Source organism: Neophocaena asiaeorientalis, unplaced genomic scaffold, assembly GCF_003031525.2.
Source record: "Neophocaena asiaeorientalis asiaeorientalis breed wild unplaced genomic scaffold, Neophocaena_asiaeorientalis_V1.1 scaffold342, whole genome shotgun sequence".
NCBI classification, from domain to species: Eukaryota; Metazoa; Chordata; class Mammalia; order Artiodactyla; family Phocoenidae; genus Neophocaena; species Neophocaena asiaeorientalis.
Genome location: NW_020174037.1, coordinates 758571 through 778732, shown reverse-complemented (window position 1 = coordinate 778732; position 20162 = coordinate 758571). Strand labels below are relative to the sequence as shown.

Sequence of the window (20162 nt, the reverse complement as noted above, 5' to 3'; positions counted from 1 at the left end):
GGAGGAGGGAGAACCCCTCCCCTGCCTGCCAGTGTAGCAGCGACAGAATCAAGATGCTGCCTGTGTGTCCCCTGGGGGCTGGGGGGCTGCCTCCTCCACAAGTGAGTCACTTTCAGGGTGTGACCGTTCAGGTGGGGTGCAGGGTGGGCTTGGGGAGAAGGAATCGGTGATCTGCTGTGTCAGGAGGGTCTCTTTCAGTCTTGATTCTTGTCATAGGGAAAAGCATGTGAGTTTTGAGAGGAGGGGCCTTGGAGCACATTGTTCCTGTATCTGAGGGAGCTTAGCCTGCTTCTCTCTTTTGAAGTCAGCCAGTTTCCTTACTGGTTCGAGGACCAACCAGAATACAACACTCTGGATCAGTGAGCTGTGGAAGGCACACTGTGGACTCTCCCCCAGTGGTGGTGTCACGGGACAGGCTGTGACAAGCCCAGCTTCATCTCTGCCTCTGCCACAGATGAGCTGGTGACCTTGGACAGGTCACGCTGAGTCCCTGGGCCTGTTTCCTCACCGCTGAATTAGGGAGGCTCGCCCATAAAACTTCTGTGGGTCTTACAACTCTTACATCCTCTGAAACTCTTGAGTGTGGGAAACAGTTCTGAGCCATTTTTTCTGAGAATGAGTTCAGGAAGAGGCTTGCTTTTGATGTCTCTCTGCTGGCTTATCAGCATCCAGGTTGCAGGGTGAGGAGAAAGAATTTCAAATGGTGTTGAAAACTTACAGCAGTCCTTCCTGATTGCATTTCTTTAACATAAGAGCTCTTCTCTTCATCAGTATAACTCCAATGAACAAAAGAATTCGCTAGGCATAGTCAACGGTACTGCTCCCTGAAAACCTTTTGTAACCATAAAGAATGATACTTCACGGTTTATTCTGATACTTCATAGTTGTTCAGAATAATTTGCTGGGGCTCTCCTTGGCTTGCCATAATGGCCCTGCTGAGAGCAGAGTGGACCAGACCTTGGTGGCTGGCTGATGGCAGAGCCTGGGCCCTGTGGGCAGAGTCTGGTCACACTGTGGTACATGTTTGAGGGACATGTGTCATTGTTGTCCTTGATTTGTTTTCTGTCCCAATTCTGCCCCATAAAGACACATGTGCTCAGTTTACTTTGAATTTAAAAAGCTTCTAGCTCAGTCATATCTCAGTAAATAAGGTTGTTTTTAATTAGTTTAATCCAAAGTGTGAGTCTCATATCTTAGTTACACCTTTCTCCCAAATCAGATTCATAAAGGGTGCTACGGATTTAAGGACAGTTTCTCAGGCTTTTTACATGGACCCACGAAGGAGTTGGATGGAAGAAGTGGTATTAAAAGCATTTACTTTCACTGCTTTTCAACTCATTTGTCCCTCTGAGTTTTGAAGGAATAGGTGGTACTCAGAAGAAAAGAAGGAAGAATCGTTGAAATCTTCATACCTTCAGGAAAATGAGATAACTTACATGGCTGCCTCACAACATAGCTCTCTGAGCAGCATAGTCTGGGACATCTACAGTGGCTCTCATGCTGGGAGAGAGCCAAGGCCTGTGTGTAAGTCCTTCAGGTCTTTCTGGTCAGTGTCCATCACTGCTCGTACTGATTCCCCATTCGTTTACCCTACGATCCAGGTTCAGGCCTGAGCCACCATAGTTGGAGGAGCATCTGTGAGATGAATGAGTATTCTTTCTTCAACATCTCAGATGTCTAACTTTGTCTATAATCAAGCCCAGCCTCCTCCCCTTCCCCATTTAGCTTCTGTTAGCGCCCTGGGCAGAAATAATAGGAGTTAAGAGGTTGCCAGAATCCAACAGAGGAGACTGAGCTGTAACTTTCACCAAATCTAACTTTAGATTTCCTTTAAAGAGGGAATTCATCTAAATGAAGCATGTACAGACTCATGCTGTTATCTGCTACAAAGCGATACTGTGTTCATATTCTCAGTGTTCTAATGTCAGGCTGTACTTTTAGGTATGGTAGGTTTCTCTGGGTGCCAGTACTTCTCAATCATGTCCTCCAAGTCAAAGTTAAGGATGCCATCAAGCAAGCGAAGGAACACTTGTAGCTTGGCAAGTAACAGTATTCATCCCAAAACATGTCAGAAAAAGGGGCCCAGAGTAGTTGGTACATGGGAGTAGACGGCAGGTAAACATGGTCACCTAACAGTTTATTGTTTAAGACTTTTTAAAATACAAAGCCATCACTGGCATCTAGTGATCTTATGCCACTCAAGACCGAGCTCCAGTTAAGACTTGAAAGTGTAGATCCTATACGTGGAGCATGGCAATTATTGTTTCTGCTTATCTCCTACAGAATAATTATATAGGTCAATGGAAATTTTATATGACCCTGTATAAAGGGTGTATAAGACCGTTCTTATAACAAGACTGTTAGAATTTTTGTTTCTGTTAGATTAATATGCTATACATTGTTTTTTTCCAATTTATTTAGAGCCAGAAGAGTTTAACTTATTTGAGTAATTTCACACTAATATTTCTGCATTTATTAAGTTTTCAAACCAAAGCAGTCCTTTGTGTGCGTGAGAATTTACAAGCTGCTGCTCTTATAATGTCAAAAACTGAACCAAAGTGAACCCTGTTAGGCTACTCTCAGACCTTTTTAAAATTAAATTAAATTGAATTAAATTCCATTTATTTATTTAATTTTGGGCCAGACCTTCCCTGACCAGGGATTGAACCCAGGCCCCCAGAAGTGGAAGCATAGAGTCCTAACCACTGGACTACCAGGAAATTCCCTCTCCGACCTCTTTTAATAGTTTCATTTTGGTACTGGACTCTTTCATGAACTCAGAGAAATCAGTTCCGCATTTGAAGTGTCAGGTTATTGACCTGAAAATGATGGTTTAACTCTGAATAAAATCATTTTATTTTATTTATTGAGCCGGTGTTTTTCCCTGGGCTATACTTCAGATATTGCGTGTGTTCATGTGTGTGTCCGCCTTGATTGAGTCCTCAATTGCATCAATGAACGCTCAGATTCTCACTGACTTTCTCTTTGCAAGAAGAACATGTTAGTGGACATAATTATGTCCACCTGTGTCATCTCTGCGATGTCCTCTGTCCCGGCCAGCTTTGTCGTGTTCCTGATCCAGGGGTGTGTCAGCAAATAGAAGCACCTGTAGTTCATTAGCGGAGTGAAGCCCATCATTCTACTGGCTCTCCAATTCTGTCTAGGACATGGTAAGAATACTGGTCTGCCGCTGCTTTATAAACCTCCAATAGGGCTCTGGATTGGATGGATGAAAGGGCCCCTGGCCATCACCAGGAAATGTTCTAGCTAGTCCAAAGATGAATGAAAGAGGAAAAGGCAGACCCAGTTGTACACTTTCATGTGACCAAACATGGCCTTAAGCACACGGCTGATCTCACGCCAGAGGAAATCCGTCCACACAGACTGCAATTCATACCACCACCACCTCATTCCCTAAGTGACAACTTTTCAAAAAACTGAGGTGGAAGACTCTTAGTCAAAACTTAAAGCCAATGCCTCTAACATGTCTGATAGATTTTAGCCTTCAGAGTCAGGGTGTTCTTTGCCTTACTAGGAACTCATCTGTCCTTCAGATTCCTGAGGACCAGGTAAGTGAGAGGTGACCGTGCTTCCTGTTTTTCAGTTTTCCCATAGATAGCTGATTCGTAATTTATTGTTTTTGCAGTATGTTAGAAACATAAAATAACATAGCTGTAAGTACAAGCTACCAGAAGGGCCTAGAAGTGCCAAATCTAGTTTAAGAAGGCTGAGGCACTCAACTGAAATAAAAACTAAATTTGTTAGTAAGAAAATCCTAGTATGTCTGTGATGGTACTGAAGAAATCCTTGTAAGGTTACTAGCAGGCTATTTACTTGAGGTGACAATATTTACAATAAAGACAGTACATTATTACTGTCTCATTACCTTATGGCAACACAACAGTAGCTCCAGAGCTGAGGATTAAAAATATAAAACACAATAAAAAGGATCAGATTGTATATGTAGGCTTTTATTAGGGCAAACATTTCCATAACCATAAATATCTCATTAAAACAAACAGATGACCAAGTACCTTTGTTAAACAGTGATTTAAAATGAAGTAAAAATTAGTAAAGTTAACTGTAAATGAAGATACTGCAGCATATAAACCAATGAGTCATCAATAACTTTTAATACCAGGACCTAATAACATTATTTTCCATGTAAGTAATTATTAATGTGAAAACCATAATTAATACAGATGACACAGGTAACATTGAACTCTTCCATAGTAAAGAAATATGTTTAATATTTTTATGAATCCTATCTGGTAGTATAAAATAAACTTTAATGGACAAAAACTTTTAAAATCTCAGAAAAAGACATGATGAAAAGGTTAATAATGTATACAAATGTTTTAAAGATATTATCACAGGTATGGAAATGAAAGAATCATTGGAATGTAAGAAAATGCTATAAAAGCAGAGGGTTGTCAAAATAGAGAAAAAGAGATATTTGGAAACATGAAAAGTCAAGATCCTATAGTAATAGCAACTATTTTTAATGTATGACAGATACTGAAATGCCTAGGCAAAAAGGAACAGACTGTTTACTGACGTGGTGGTGATAGTGGACAGAGGTAGCTTTTAAATATGCAAAGGACATAGCAAATTAACTTACCACCTCCATCAAATAAAAGTGAGAATCTCTTGGGAGAATTTAAGCACCTTTAGTAGACACATCTTATGGCAGTTAATGAAATGCTTCATTTATCAGTGGAAGACTATTTCAATGGTGAAAATGACATAGGAATCAGAAGCATATTCTGCTGAGACCCAAGGAAGTTAACACTTTCCCGAACTGGAAAAAAATTCATAAGAAGGTATATAAAGTTATTGACTACATCAGATTTGTTCTAAGAATAACCTGTGCTTAGTGAAATAGCTTACCAGCTGCCACAACTCTGGGATCCTCATGAGACTGGTGTCTCCCAGCTGCTCGGCTATCTGCACTCTCGTTCCACCAAAGAACATGAACTGCAGAAATAAATAAACCAGAAATAGATTCTAAAGACTGTGGCATTACTCAAATAAGAAAGACAGAAACATTAATCAGAAACTGTAACTCCTATTCTTTAAATAAAAATAGTGATTATCAACAGGGTAAGTATTGATACACTAAGTATATTAGTGATAAGATTTCAGAGGGGTGAGCGATTTGGGAGAGAAATTTATAAACATTGTTCCCAAAGTTTCCTTACTATAAATAATGCTGACATAAATTTCATTAGAGCAGCAGTACATGTACATAATAAGAGCAATGTTGATGACAACTTCTACTAACATTTATTGGGTGCCTACTATGTGCTGAGACTGGTTTTACATTTTGTGTGTATTAACTCATTTAGTTTTCATAATAACCTTCAGTGGTAGGTTATTATTATCATCATTTTATGGATGAGGAAACTAAGGCACAGTAAGGTTAAGTAACTCACCCAAGGTGACAGAGTTTTAAGTGGTGGAGCTGGGATTCAAACCCAGGCAGTCTGGATCTGATTATTTTCTTAACATAAACTCCTAAAATTTAAATTGAGAGAACCAAAGAGTATCTTACATATATACACTTACAAATGTACAGTGTATATATTATACACTATCCTCCAGAAGTGAAGTACTGATTTATACTCAGCATATTATCATATTCCTAGTACACTGAGAATGAATTTATGATTAAAAAGTGTGTGTACACACATTTCAGTAGTTTTTTTAAATAAAAATTCTACACGTCTATTATAGTAAATTAGAGATTTAAAAAACCTTTAATGTCATCATTCAAATGTGATTATATATTTTATATCCTTTCAAATTTCCTTCTTGTATAACTAAAAACATTCATATTTCCTAGAATGTTGGCAAAAACTGTTGAAAAAATTAAGCTTTTTATTTTATTGCCAAATTATTAAGGGGGGCAAGATTAAGCCAATACAACCCTACATAGTACAACAGTACTTGTTTGTCCCCAACCCCTCCAATACTATATCTATATAATATGTTTTTATTAGGTAAAAAATGACATCCAATTATTGTTTTAATTTGCAACTTCTTTAATATATATTAGTCATCTGTGTCGTCTTTGCATAAGCTTTTATTTTTCTTTTTGCTTTTGGATTTCATTTGTTTTTGGTATGCACAGAAATTTGAGCCTTTGTACAATAAAATCATCAGTTCTTTTCTCTCCTTCATAGTTTCTTCATTTGCTTTTGGCTTAGAAATGTTGTTCTCACATATTATTAAATAACTTTATCTATATTTTGTTTCAGTAATTCTATGAATTCAGTTTTTTAATTGATATTTATAATCCATCTTGATTTTATTTTAGTGTATGGTGTGAGAAAGGCATCTAATAATTGTCATAATTTTTCTCCTCTTCATGTACTTTCCAACTTAAACAAACATCTATTTTTGCACAGTCCAACTTTTTTTTTTACAATATATTATTAAAAGTTGAATTTCTGGGCAACGATCAGCTCAACTCTGGATATGTTAGGTTTGAGATGTCCATTAGACATGAAGTGGAGAATATGAGGAGGCAACTGGATATTACGAGTTTTCAAATATTAAAAGTCTTAGCTATCCTCTCAGATAAACTTTAATATCCCAAATAGGTGTTTTATTAAATAAATCAATGTGGTATACATACTATGTGTATATAAGTAGTGAGAAATGGGTAATTTTTTTCTTTGGGCTTGTCCATGTCCATTTAATATTTACAATAACTGTATATTTTCACCCCCAAACAACCCAAGTAATATTATTAAAAAAATCACAAATAGTACAACAGTACAAACTTTCACATATAAAATAAATAAGTTGCTGAGAAGCTTAAAAGTTCCCATCACAAGGAAAAAAAAATTGTAACTATGTGAGGTAATGCATGTTAACTAAACTTACTGTGGTAATCATTTCACACAATATATACATAGATCATTATGTTGTACACTTTAAACTTACACAATGTTATATGTCAATTATATTACAATAAAAGTGGAAAAAAAATCAATAAAACTCCATTCAGAGATTATGTAGATTATGAAAAAAAGATTATGAAAGGAATAGGTGATTTCTTGAGGTCCTTTCCAGTTTTAAAAATTTTATCATTTTGATGTATCAGAGAAAAAAGCAGTTCAATATTTGCAAAAGTCTTCATAAGGTATTAATATTCTAAATAAATAAGATTTAAAACAGGTTTACTCAACCCTTAAAATCACAAAAAACTAAAAATTTGGCAATAAAAGGTAAAATACACTCAATAATGAGAAGAGAGACAAACTGACCCAAGGAACTTAACAGTAAATCACCAATATACTTTGCAATGTCATAGAAGAGATGGACAACTGTACCTCTGTTGAGTATTCCATATTCTGCATGGAACACTCCAACTAATTTTGTGTAGCCTTGATTGACATGAGTATGAACTGCCCTTTTAAATGGGTCACCCCACAGAGCTGGCCCACCAGGTTTCATCTGAAAAGTAGCCAGTTCATAGACTCCTGGAATAGGGAGAAAAATAAGTATTTTACTGAACACATTCAAGCAATTTGTAATCCTGTCTAGTTTGGTTCCAGTGGAAAGCTAATCTATATATAGATTTGGAGGATGATATACATATACATGTTTATGTAGACATATTTATTAATAATTTGCACTGTGCTTTTATGTGTAGAAAGTTCTTGACCTACTTTAAGGATGAGTTGTTAAGCTTATAGAGAACAAAGAAAAAAGGGACTGGAAGATATAGGTAAGTTATTATCTAAAATATTTTTAATTTATAAAATTTATCAATAAAATAGTGAGAAAATAATGGAATAGGACTTTTTAGCTGCCTGCATTTACACTTTTATAATAGAAATGAATAAAGTATTTTCCAATCTCTTACAGTTCTGTTCTTCTTTCCAACTTCTACTACTTTTTTGCTTTATATAATTTCCCCCTATAGGTTTCCATTTCTACCAGGAACAGCAAGCAAACAATGGACCTGAAGGGACTGTCTCAGAGTTTTTGAGGCAAAACAAACCCTAAAGGAGGTGGTTTTATTATTCCAGGTATATAATATCCAGGTAAATACTTGAAAAGTATTTTACCTTCTGGGTGGAAGTATAGGGTGGGTGGACAGAAAGAAACTAGGGGACCAGTAGATTTGAGAAGTAAAGGAAAAACATGCAAAAGTAACTGAAGAATCATGAATAACACAGAGGAAGAGAACCAAGATTTGACATTCTCTTTGAAGCCCACTAGTTCATTTAGGTGGTGCCTAAAACTGAGGGGATCTAGGTGGATAAGGATCTAAATAAGACTTTTCAAATCTCTTGTAATCCAAAATGCACTACAGAGTTGGGAATAATGGGGGAAATAAAATAAAATTTAAATTAGTTTATGCTTTTTCTAATCTGACCTTTGTTTAAAACTGGATTGAGGTAATAATTTCTTTAAGTCAGCAAGAAGTGAAATCAGGAAGAAGACAAATCTTTAGGAATTATTTTCAAACTGAGAAATAAGAAAGAGGAAGACATAAAAGTTAGACTACAGTAATACAGCTTGGCAGTTCCAGTTAATTCATTCCCCCCAAACAGTCAAATTTTATAAGTAAATTTGTACTTCATGATTTGAGATTAGTAGTAATTTATGGAAAAATACTTTTATATCTAAAAGTTTGTAATATTTAAAAATTATGACAAAATATCATACACTATCCCTCATCTACCCACATGTGCTCCCTGCTCCCAAGGCCCAACTTCTCAACCTTTAGTGACCATGTCAACTTTTTCTATAATATAGCTAAACTTTAAGTATCAGTATGATGCCAATTTGGAAAAAAACTCCATTATTTACTGCTCAATTTTTAAGAATAAGCTAAGAGCTCCAAATTATTTTTATCTCAACAATCAACATATGTTCCTATATTATGCAAAAGATTAACTTCATTTTTTTTCCAGTAGAACTTTAGTTTTTATAGCTTAAAATCTTTAATATTTTCTCCATCAAAATTCATTGACTAAGATGGAAGGACTTACCTTCTTTTGGAGGTTTTTCTAATTTGCACCATGGCACCAGATAAGTAATTTCACTTTCTTGTTTATCAATAAGAGCCAAATTTGGAATGAGAAATTGTTCTTGCCATTCCTTATCTTTGGCCAAGGCTTTCTGAACTTCAGTTCGATGAGCAAAATTGTCTATGGGATGAAAAGGAGTAAGAAAAATAAAAATGTTTGATTTAAAACCACCTGTACTTTTTCTGGGTTTCATTCAGTTTAGTAAATGTTCATCGAGGCCACATAAGGACTGTGTTATATCACTGGAGATACCAACATAAGTAATTGTGACACCTGTCCCCAAGTTGTTCATGGTCTAAAAGGGGAGTAGGAACGTAAACAACTGATAATATCATATAGTAATGGGCTTTATATGCTCTACCACTTAGTAGGTAGTTGTGAGGCTTAGGTAAGTTATTGAATCTTTGTGTCTGTTTAACTCCAGGGCTGAAGTGAGGATTAAATAAATTAGCACATGAAAGGAGCTCAGAACAGTGTTTGGCACCTAGTGAGTACTCAATATCTGTTAACTATGCTTATTAATTTTATTGAGGCATTTAAATTATGGCGCCAGTTTAGAAAAAGACTATTTTTCTTTGTCAGTGGTGATGGTGATGAGTGGTCAGGTCAAGGTATAACTGAATTAAATTGAACATCAATGAAATTAAGATTTGCTTTTTCAGCCTCTTCTTTGAACAAACAGCTTCCAAAGAAATAGTGCTCATTCTCTTACTTACTGTCATCCATTCTTTTTACCCAGTACTATTTCTCTTCTGTTTGTTACCCATATGTTACTAACATATGGGCCTAGTACTAATATTTACTAATAGGGCCTTATGAGACTAATGGTCAAAGAGTTTTCTATGGTTTACGTTGCAGATAAGGAATAACAGCCTTCTTAGAGCATTAGTAAGTTATATCAGGACCTTACGAGTAATTTCTTAATGGGACATGATTCAGCTGGTGGTGCATTAAAGCATAAATTGTGTTTTTTTAAATAAATTTATTTATTTTTGGTTGCGTTGGGTCTTCGTTGCTGCGTGAGGGCTTTCTCTAGTTGTGGCGAGCGGGGGCTACTCTTCGTTGTGGAGCTTGGGCCTCTCATTGCGGTGGCTTCTCTTGTTGCGGTGCATGGGCTCTAGGCGTGTGGGCTTCAGTAGTTGTGGTTCGCGGGCTCTACAGCGCAGGCTCAGTAGTTGTGGTACATGGGCTTATGTGCTCCGCTGCATGTGGGATCTTCCCAGACCAGGGCTTGAACCTGTGTCCCCTGCATTGGCAGGCAGATTCTTAACCACTGCACCACCAGGGAAGTCCCGTAAATTGTGTTTTAATGGGGTTTGTTTTATTACAACAGGGAGAACCCCTAAACTATGGCCACGTTAAATACAGAATGAGTACTTTTCATATTAAAGTACTATTATGACTATTAACTTTGGACACTGATGACCAAACACTAAATGAAATTATTAAAAGTTCTTTAGATATCATCAATTCCTGATGTGACTTCACAAAAATTTAATATTGGAATTAAACATTCTAGGGATTCCTGTAACCGTTCTTCTTGTAAACCAGGGGTTGGTCAACTTCAATACTGAAAGAACTCACTTCCTTTCCTTTACCTCCCTAGCCTAGTATAATGACAGTGAATTCCTTGAAACTCTGGGGGCAGGAAAAAACCCAAAGTGGTCCTGAAATATAACAAAATTATTAAATCTTAAGGATGGGTGAGGGCTTCAAAGTTAACTATCATCCTCTATCAACTTCTATTTCCCTGAAGTCCCTAGATGTTCGAATGATTTCTGCTAAAACATTGATATCCAGCTATAGCTTCAATATAAAGAAAAAATAATTCGACTCTCTTTTATGATCCTAACTCACTCTGGTTCTTGCATTAACTGCTTTAAATTTTTCATAAAAAATCTGTACAATAAGCCATTCTAAACTTTTTTTTCTAGAATTAAAGTCTAGCTTAGAATTTTATGACTTGAAATTGGAGATGCCACATTTTCCCAATATTGCTTCCCATATGATAATATAAAGGTTTCCAGCAATGGGCTGTTAAGAGGTATACTGTTGGGAAGAATAATCACTGAATTAATTTTTTTGGTATTGCTGTTTTAGTTTTACTTAACCTGTATGTATTTATAGTAACATAGATCCAAGAACTAAGTCTCATGTAATATCTAACTGAATGAAAATCTGTACTGAATACTTAAGTTGATGACTCATACCATACTTCCAAACATGAAACACTTTATTCATTCTGCCTCCAAATTCTACAGTCCAGAATCCAACCAATTCAGAGTGAGCTGTCCGAAGATGAATGTTTTTCTTAACATTTTCCAGGAACTCATTCATCTTTGAGGGCTTAACATAACAGGTACGAAATTCATAGAATGTTCCATCGTATTGTCTGGGGCCTGTAGCAAAAGATGAGCACACCTGAAGAAAGATAAGGCAACTTGAAATATTTGGGGAAGGTAGGGTTTATAATATTATGTTACAAACAAATCTGAGTCTGGAAACAAGGGACACTCATTAAACTCATAATCTGTTTTGACTTCTGTTGTCCTCTCTCCACTGAATTTGTTTAGAGATATGTCAATAAAGATGCCTGCTTTAAACATTCTAAATATATAGCTACTGTTTCCTAGCAGGGGCTCCACCGTTAGTCACTTTTCCATGAGACACTCGTAAGAAGGCACTGGGTCAGTCTCTTTACCAAAGGACAATTAGGATCCTAATAAATTTTACAAATAGTTTATTATCCCTTATTTAGCTAATATTCCATCTATATTGAATAGCATATGTGTTAGAGTTAAGCATTTAAAACAATTTTTTAACATATACAGGTATTTTGGCTGGCACAATGACAATGTGTTTACTGGCAGAAAACTAATTTTTTTTTTAGGTTCTTAAAACAATGGAAATTGCTGGTCAGATAGAAGTATTTTCTAAATCCAGTGAAGTGGACCACTAGTCAAAAATAGAACAGGAGTGTAACTAGTGTAATAGGAAACTATGACTTAGCCAGTTGCATTGTACTATGGTGATAGCCTGTGTAAATGCTAGAAAAAGGAAACATCAGTAAGTCAGAATTGTCTGAATAATTATTAGGGTTTAATTACATATGCAACCTGAAGAAGGGCATTTAATCCACCCAATTATAGCAGGTTGATGGAAATATCCCTTAAGAACCATTCATTACTTTTGTAATAGTCATATGCTCACAATGTAAATTTCTAATTGGGTTCTCTGAGTAAACTTAACTTTCAGTAGATGCTTTGTGTATGTATATGTGTTTGTGTATATATATATACATATATATGTATATACAAATATATGTATATACACACATGCATATACATATACATTCATATAGCATTCTAGTTTACATATCCATCGTACATAAGTTTGGTTAGCATGTTTACATTTCCTGAAGCTGATTATACCAGAATTATCTATTAAAGTAGTTTTGGTACTTATAAGGCTATTGATGAATTTTGGGCTTATACTGACTACCTGATATGTCAAAGGAAAGCAGTAGGCTTCTTCCTCTGACATATATTTTGTTTACAAAACACAGTAATGCATATATTTTACTTAATTGTGTATAAAGCTTAATTATAATAATCTCTCTTGAGGTCATTCCATGTCTATGATGAGTTATATACTCTTATTGCCCAACTGACTTAAGCTTGCCATCAAAAACAATTGCAGCTGCCCCTGTATTTGACAGATATTCTTTTTGTGCCATCTTACTAAACTTTACTAACAGAATGTTAAGCAAATAAAAACTGCCTAGTATTTATAGTTTAAAAATATTATAAATAAAATATATCAGATATCAGAAAGTGGGCCAATAGAGTACTTGTAACAATTGCTTTTTAAGTTGCTTTTCAGGGAATTTGTATTTGGAGATCAAAATATGTGATCAAAGGCATACATTTTATTATCGTTGGCAGAAGAACGTGTCCTCCCTGTATCCTCAAGTCCATTCTCTACGTCTGCGTCTTTATTCCTGTCCTTCCCCTAGGTTTGTCAGACCATTTTTGTTTTCATTTTTTTGGTTGACATTTAATAACATCAAAGTTCAGAGTAAAATTCTAAGGAATAATTCTTGGTCCTGCCCCAATAGAGAGACTCAGAATAAAGACTGTATTGCTAATCTTGGGTGAAGGGGCCATTTAGTCTTCACCAGAAAGTCAGTCTCTAGAGTGGATTATAATCCCCTTCTTACTGCTCTTTGAGAGAGAAGTAAAAGCCTAAACACCAAAAGGAAAAAACCTCTAGGTTAGATTCACAGAATAGGCCAATTCCTGACAGTTAAGGCTGAATCACAATAATCTATTTTGTACATTTTTTATCCAGATTAAATAAGTTGTCATCATCATATTTGCAACGAGGTTCCTGACACTGCCTGACTAGGGCACCAACCTCAGGAGACAGTGGCATCTGGGCAGGATGCTTCACCACCTGCACCCTGGGCCCCCTCTTAAAGGTTCTCTGCCTGCAAAATGCTGGACGGTTGTGTATTTCGCTTAATAGGGGGAGGCCTGTCCTATTGCCCCTTCAGTCTGGAGGGGCTTGTCAAAACACAAATCAGTAAGAGAGGCCGGACCAGTGTCTAGCACAGGCCCCAATGAGGCGACAGCAACCTCGCAGAGCCGCAAAAACGCAGCAGCTGGCGCTTCAGGGGTGACCTCAGGGCTTCCGGGTACCTAGGCTAGAAACGGCCCCTGTCCACGACTGTTTGCGAGCCGGCCGGAGGCGACCCTGGCATTGGGTCTTCCTCTAACGGAACCCTTCCTCTTGCCGCGCAGCGCGGGGTCCGCCGCCACGGGATTCCGAGACTTGTACTAGAAGTCAGCTCTGCGGCAGCAGAACCACGTTGGCAGGTCTGGGCCCGTAGGCGCATGCGCGGCCCGCGCTCTCCCCGCAGACGCCCCTCCCCGCCCCTCCCCCAGGGAACGATTTGGGCGCGTCTCGGACGGCCAGTACCTGAGGCGCCTGCGTCCGAGCGGCCAGAGCCTTAGTCAGGCTCCTTCGGAGGGCAAGCATGGCACGGCTTCGATCGCTGAGAAGGGCAGCGGCCGGTATTCTTCCTTAAATTCCTCCTCCTGTGGCTTCCCGACTAGCAGAGAGCGGCGCCTGCACAACTGGGCGGGTTGGGGGGCGGCCGGACCGCCCAGTCTGCCAGGCGTTCTCCGCGGCCTGAGCCCCAGACGCGTTTGGTGTTAGCTCTGACCCTTCCTTCCACGTTGGTTCCCTCGAACGTTCTTACCCCCAGCGTCAGAAATGACGTTAGAATTAGCTGAGTGCTGATGTCGCTCCTGTACCACCTGTCTGGGCCCGTCGCCTCATCTCCTTGCGCACGTGCGTACAGTTCCTAAAAGTTCGTGTGTAGGATGCGAGCATGTACGACCAAGGAGCCTTCACTTTTCTGTTCTAAGTGCATTCTCCTTCCCCATCACTGCCCACAGCGCGAAGTTGCAAGGCTCCTAATAACTTACACTCCTAATAACTTATTTTCCGGGAGCTCAGAGGAATGGGGGCACCGAGCTAGATATGAAAAATTCAAATATAAACATACGTTGTTAAAATTCTGTGATCCTTAAAAGCAAAACCTCTGGTCTAGTCTCCCCTATCCCTGATTATTGCTCACCAGAATAATCACCTTTCAACATTTCGAGCTATTTCTTCTGACGCCTCTTTCTGTATTTTTAAATAATAGGCATATTTTGCTATTTCTTGTGTTTTTTTTGTTTGTTTGTTTTTCGGTCTAGATAGTATCTATTGACTCCTTCTATGGAAGAAGAGGATTTATATCTCTAGTATAACACTCCCCCCAAATAATTTCCCTTCCTGCGGCTAATAATATTTACATGAAAAATAATCAGTTAATTGATTACATCATTAATTTACATTATTTACATCATGTTAATGTTTATGTTATTCTTGCTAATAGTTACATTATTGCAAACATTAATGCAATATTGCTTATATTATTAGGACTAGGGGGTTAGTTGTACCTTGTACAATGACTTGAATCATCTGTTCAGAGGAAAGGAGGCTTTTTAAAATTAGTAATTCCAGAAGGGCGAGTCATTTTTTCCAGATGATGGGCATCCATTTCTAACTAATGAAGACAAAACAAAGCATCATCTGTGCCCAGACTGGATCTTTATGTTTAAATTTATTTTCTTAGACTCCCCCCCCTCAACCCCGGAATTAACAATTTATTCCCTCATTCAACCCATATTAAATTTCTTCTATGCTTCAGTCACTTTTCCAGAAACTGGGGTGCAGAGGTGAACAAAAGACAAAGTCTGTGTCCCCTTGGAAGTTCCAGGTTAGGGGAAACAGATAGACAAATGAAGGAAAAATATATCAGGGCTTAATAAATACGTCGAGGAAAGACAAAGTAGGATATGGAGAATAGAAAGTGCTGGAGGGAGGTAGCAGAGACTGCTAGCTCTTTCCCAATGCCATTCTTGTCCCAACCCCTCTTAAAAAAATACTAATAGAACCCAGGCAGCTTGGTGCATCCACGTGACTTAAGTCCTGGCCAGTGGGATGTTTTAGCGCATTTATGACCTACTGTAAGTGATCTTAAAGTTGTGTAGGAGGGGTTGTTTTCCTCTTTGCCTTTTTCTTATTTCTGCCTGCTAGAATGTGGATGTAATGGTTTGAGTTCTTGGTCTTTGAGGTAGAAGCCACATGCTGGGGATGGCAGAACAACAAGAGAGAAGCAGCCTAGGTTCTGACACCAAGGAACACCATACTAGGAGCCTTGGACTGCCTGTCTCTGGACTTCTTCTACAAGAGAATTCATCTTCTAGTTTAAGCCACTGCTATGTGGCTTACGTCTATGATCTTAATCATAGGAAGGTGACTATTTTTTTTTTTCTCTTTTTCATTTGTTTCTCTTCTTTTCCTTACACTTATTAATCACCAAATTCTTTGCCAAAACTCAAAATGATTAAACCTGTTAATCAGTTTATCAGTTTCATCTTCTAGAGATATCTTTCAGGAGTCTTTTCTCTTGGTCCAGTGTGGACTAAGCGTTCTCCAAGGTGGCCCTGTAGTAATTCTTGGATCTCCTTTCACTGATCTCCTGGGGAATCTCGTTTGCCTTGTGTTGGACCTCATTTTTCCAGGATCTTGCATCTTGTTTTTTCCTCCTAATTTTAGGAGACAGCACATGGGACTTAAACTTTTGAGACTTGCATCTCTAAAAATGTCTTTATCAACCTCCTTAATTTATAGTTTGGGTGGATGTAAAATTCTGCATTGGAAATAATTTTTCCTCATATTTTTAAAGGCACTGCTCCATTGCATTATAGTTTCTAATGAGACATTCATCCCGTTCTGATTCCTGATCCTTTGTATGTGACTTATTTTTCTCTGGAAGCTTTTATGGTTTTCTTGTTTTCCCTAATTTTCTGAAATTTCACAATAATGTTCCTTGGGATAGATATTTTTTTATACATTGTGTCTCACTCAGTTGACCCCCCTCAATCTGGAAACTCTTAACTTATGAAAAATTTGTTATGTTTCTTGGATTTTTTTCCTTCCTCCTCAATCTCTGGAACTTCTTTTGTTCAAATGTTATGCCTCCATTTGATCCTCTAATTTTCTTTTTCCTCCTAATTTTTGCTTTTTTTTGGAGGGGGTCATGAAATGTTCCAATTTTATTTTCTAACTCATGTAGTAAAATTTTAATGTTCTAATTTCCATTGTTTCTGTCCAAGAGCTCCTTTTTACCCCTTTTTCCAGAATGTTTTTTTTCCCCACTCTCTTCAGAAATATTATCCTCTTTTTGTTAAGTGGATTCAATATTTCTGTCTCTCTGGGGACATTGATTATAGGTGTTTTCTTTTTAAATATTGTTGTTTTAAGTCTTCATTTGAGTTTTATTTTGTTTTCTATCTATTTATTTTTTCTGTCTCTGGTACTGGAGTTTTTCCTGAAATGTTTTTGTATTTGTCTTTTAAGTCATATTTTGAAGTTGGACTATAAAAAAGCTCTGTGAGTATGGGTGGGTCTTGCCAAGTAATGGGCTTTAGTGTAGGGTGATCTGACTGGGCAGTTTCCTTCAGTAGATGCCCATCACCCCACTGTTATTATCTATAAGTTATTTCTCTTGTCTAGTCAGTTTTCTCGGCAAGGAAACTTCTGGTGTCCTGCCTGTGAGGTCTAATCTTTGTTGCCAGGTTCTTGAGACCAAAGAGAGAAGGATGCCAGAGATCTCAATATTTGGTAGTATCTTTCAAGAATATATATAATATATATATTATATATATATATCGTTTAGGCTAACTTGCTGTTACAGATTGACGCCAAATGCGTATTATGACTCAAACACTAATGAATTTTATCTTTTATGAGAAACCAGAGTGCATTTACCTACTTGGCAGGCAGCTCTTCTATACATGATAAGGAGCAGACTTCTTCCACACTGTGGCTTGGCCACCCCCTAGAGCCTGCATCCAACCAAGAGAAAGACAGAGGAAACTTCCAAGAATATTTCCAAAAGGAGAATGCTTACAAGATAGGAGTAAAATTTATGGCTACAACTTAGAATTAGGTAACCATTGTTAAGTACTGTTAGGTGCCTAAGGCAATCTCCTGTTTATTTTCTCACAGGTTTTAATTATCCTCAAAATGCTATAAGTTACATTTTATCTCCATTTTATAAGTGAAAAAGGTGAGATTTTGAGAGATTAATTTCCTCAGGTTCACTGCTGCTATGTGGCCCAGCCAGGACTACTTTTTAATTATTGCCATCTGGTCCAATGAGTGTGAAAGTGCATTTTACACTGTACGTAACAAATAGGTATCAGTTAAAGGGTGGAGGAAATTATATGAGGTGGGGAAAGGCAACGATCCACTTGATGATGTCTCTGCTTGGTTTTGTCCAAAGGTCAGCCTCATCAAATCTGCAGAAGGAAGTGGGAGAGATGGATCCAACGCTGGCCCAGCTGCATAGGAGGGCAGTAGCTCTACGTGTAAACTCCAGATGCTTGTACTTTGGTGACAGCCCTGGTAAGTACTTTCTTTGTGCTGCATCATTGTGTGGCCACTAGGTGGTGGTATAAACTAGTTTCCTTCATTAGGCCTCCAATAGTGTGCGCTATTTTTGTTATTTTTAAGTTCCTGTAAGTTAACCTGTAGGTATTTAGAGTGGAGCTGTCTTACAGTTCTTCTTTTTTTGTTACATGGTATTATGTATTAAAGCGAAAAATTTCAGTAAAGATGAATTACTTTCAAAACTTTTATGAGTTGCTTTATTATTAATATAAATAAATGGTAATAAAGTAACAAATTTTCATTCAGTGTTTCTTAGCAAGTATCCTACTCGTATCAGTGAATATGTATTAAGCACCTGTTGTGTGTTGAGTATTGAATTAAATGCTGTGGGGAAGGAAAAAGACTGGATACCTCTTCTTGAGATTGTCAATGTCTTGATATTTCTGTATCAGCCTCTTTGCTGCTAGCCTTCTTAGAATTAGTAGGAAAGACTTGTGAGCAGCCCAGTATTACATATAATATGAATTTATTTAACGCTGTTTCTATTAATAAAATAAATTGTTTTTTATTACTAAAACACATAAACATATGAGTTTAATATATATCCATTATATACCTTTTTAGATATCCTCTGTTATTGGCTTTATGTTTTGCATTTGAAAGTGAATTTTAGTGCCAATGACATTTAAAAACCTGTCAATAATAAAAGCAATTATTTCCTGAAATAGGCTTGGCAAGTCTATTCCTTTGAATAATCCTTGTGCCTCACAATTGGAGTTGGGGGAAAACGTTTGAGGGAGGTATTTCTGGACCTATTGCTAATTGTTTTGGATTTTTATTATGAAATATGGCTGATTTCTTTCCTAGGTGTAAGTTTAAACACCTTTTACCTTTAGGCACTAGTGCGCTTAGTCTGTGACATGTTTTTCCATGAAGTTCCTCTTTCAAATGAACACACGTTATCTGATGCTCTCCAATGGAATTCTCTTCCTCTCTGCAAGTTGTCATAGACACCTACTAGCTGAGTAATCAACTCACTTTTTAATCTGTGTTAGCTTTACCTGACCATCTTTAATTGCTTTTGCAGCATCTTTATAATTTGTTATTTTAAAATTTATTCTCAATATTGTATTGCGGGCCAGAGCGTTAATGTAAGGGGCTTGTAGGATGTATCCAAACCCAGGGGGCCTATTGGCTCTTCTGTCCCTTGTTAGGTCCTTCAGGATATAGTTTAGGATTTCCCCAAATATACTTTATGATTGAAGCTCAGATGTCCCTCTATCTCTTATGAAGGTTGACAGACACATAGCTTATGGGAAATCAGCATTATTCAGATTAAAATTTCTTCTGAAAAATGTAAGTTGACTTCTCAAGATAGCTTAATAGTGTAAGGTAGAAGTGGGTTTACTAGAAGTGGGGTTACTAGTTCCATTACTAGAAGTGGGCTTCATATTCAAGGTGATTTTCTTCTTATATAGACACTGAATATTAAGAAATATGGTTCCCAGTTTTCCTACTACCTTGGTGTCATCAGAAGTTCTCACTCAGCACAAAATAAAACTAAAACTAGTTAGTGAAAAGTCATAACTTTACAGGCTGCTTCGGTATAATTCCTGTTTCATAGTGTTTTTCATTGAATAATGGTCCTGAGCCTGTAAGTGTTTTGGAATGGAGCCTGTTGGTAGATTTATGTGACTAGAGTCTCATTTGTGATTACCTCAATGAGAGCTAGGCCCTCATTTGGTTGGTTAATTCTTTCCTCTTTCCTGTCTAGCTGCCTTTCTCATTTTTAAACGGGTTTTAATAAATATTGATTATTCTCAAATCATATATCCTATTCCTGTCCACCGCTCTTTCAGAGAATGTTGGTGTTACCTATTTCACAGACAAGAGAACATCAGATTCTAATGTACCTGATATTTCATAGGAGCTGTTATATATATTATGTCATTTACTTATCTCTTTCTTACTTATTGTCTTTCATTTCACCTTGTGAGGTTGATTTTCCATTTCATAAATTAAAACAAAAACAGCAAATAAGAAGCTCAAAGAAGCTAAGTGACTGACAAAGGGTAACAAAATGAGTAGTTTAGAGCTGGT

At 37.3% G+C, this 20162-nt stretch overlaps 1 protein-coding gene across 1 annotated transcript; it reads right to left on the bottom strand.

Moving 5' to 3' along the window:
* Nucleotides 1-3955: 3955 nt before the first annotated feature.
* Nucleotides 3956-14190, bottom strand: NIPSNAP3A (nipsnap homolog 3A). Its single transcript, XM_024753655.1, has 6 exons — nt 14031-14190; nt 11261-11471; nt 9012-9170; nt 7341-7490; nt 4891-4977; nt 3956-4801 (listed from the first exon to the last, which is right to left on the bottom strand). The coding sequence occupies exons 1-6, from the start codon at nt 14088-14090 to the stop codon at nt 4725-4727; spliced, it is 744 nt and encodes a 247-aa protein (XP_024609423.1). The 5' UTR covers nt 14091-14190; the 3' UTR covers nt 3956-4724.
* Nucleotides 14191-20162: the final 5972 nt, after the last annotated feature.

What these genes read in the sequence shown, in the direction of transcription:
- NIPSNAP3A (XM_024753655.1), bottom strand. Translation starts at nt 14,090, where the DNA reads ATGCTTGCCCTCCGAAGGAGCCTGACTAAGGCTCTGGCCGCTCGGACG. An exon ending in GTTTCATGTTTGGAAGTATG is followed by an intron (nt 9,171 to 11,260) that starts GTATGAGTCATC and finishes TTCATCCCATAG; the next exon opens with ACAATTTTGCTCATCGAACT. An exon ending in AGAAAAACCTCCAAAAGAAG is followed by an intron (nt 7,491 to 9,011) that starts GTAAGTCCTTCC and finishes TCCCTATTCCAG; the next exon opens with GAGTCTATGAACTGGCTACT.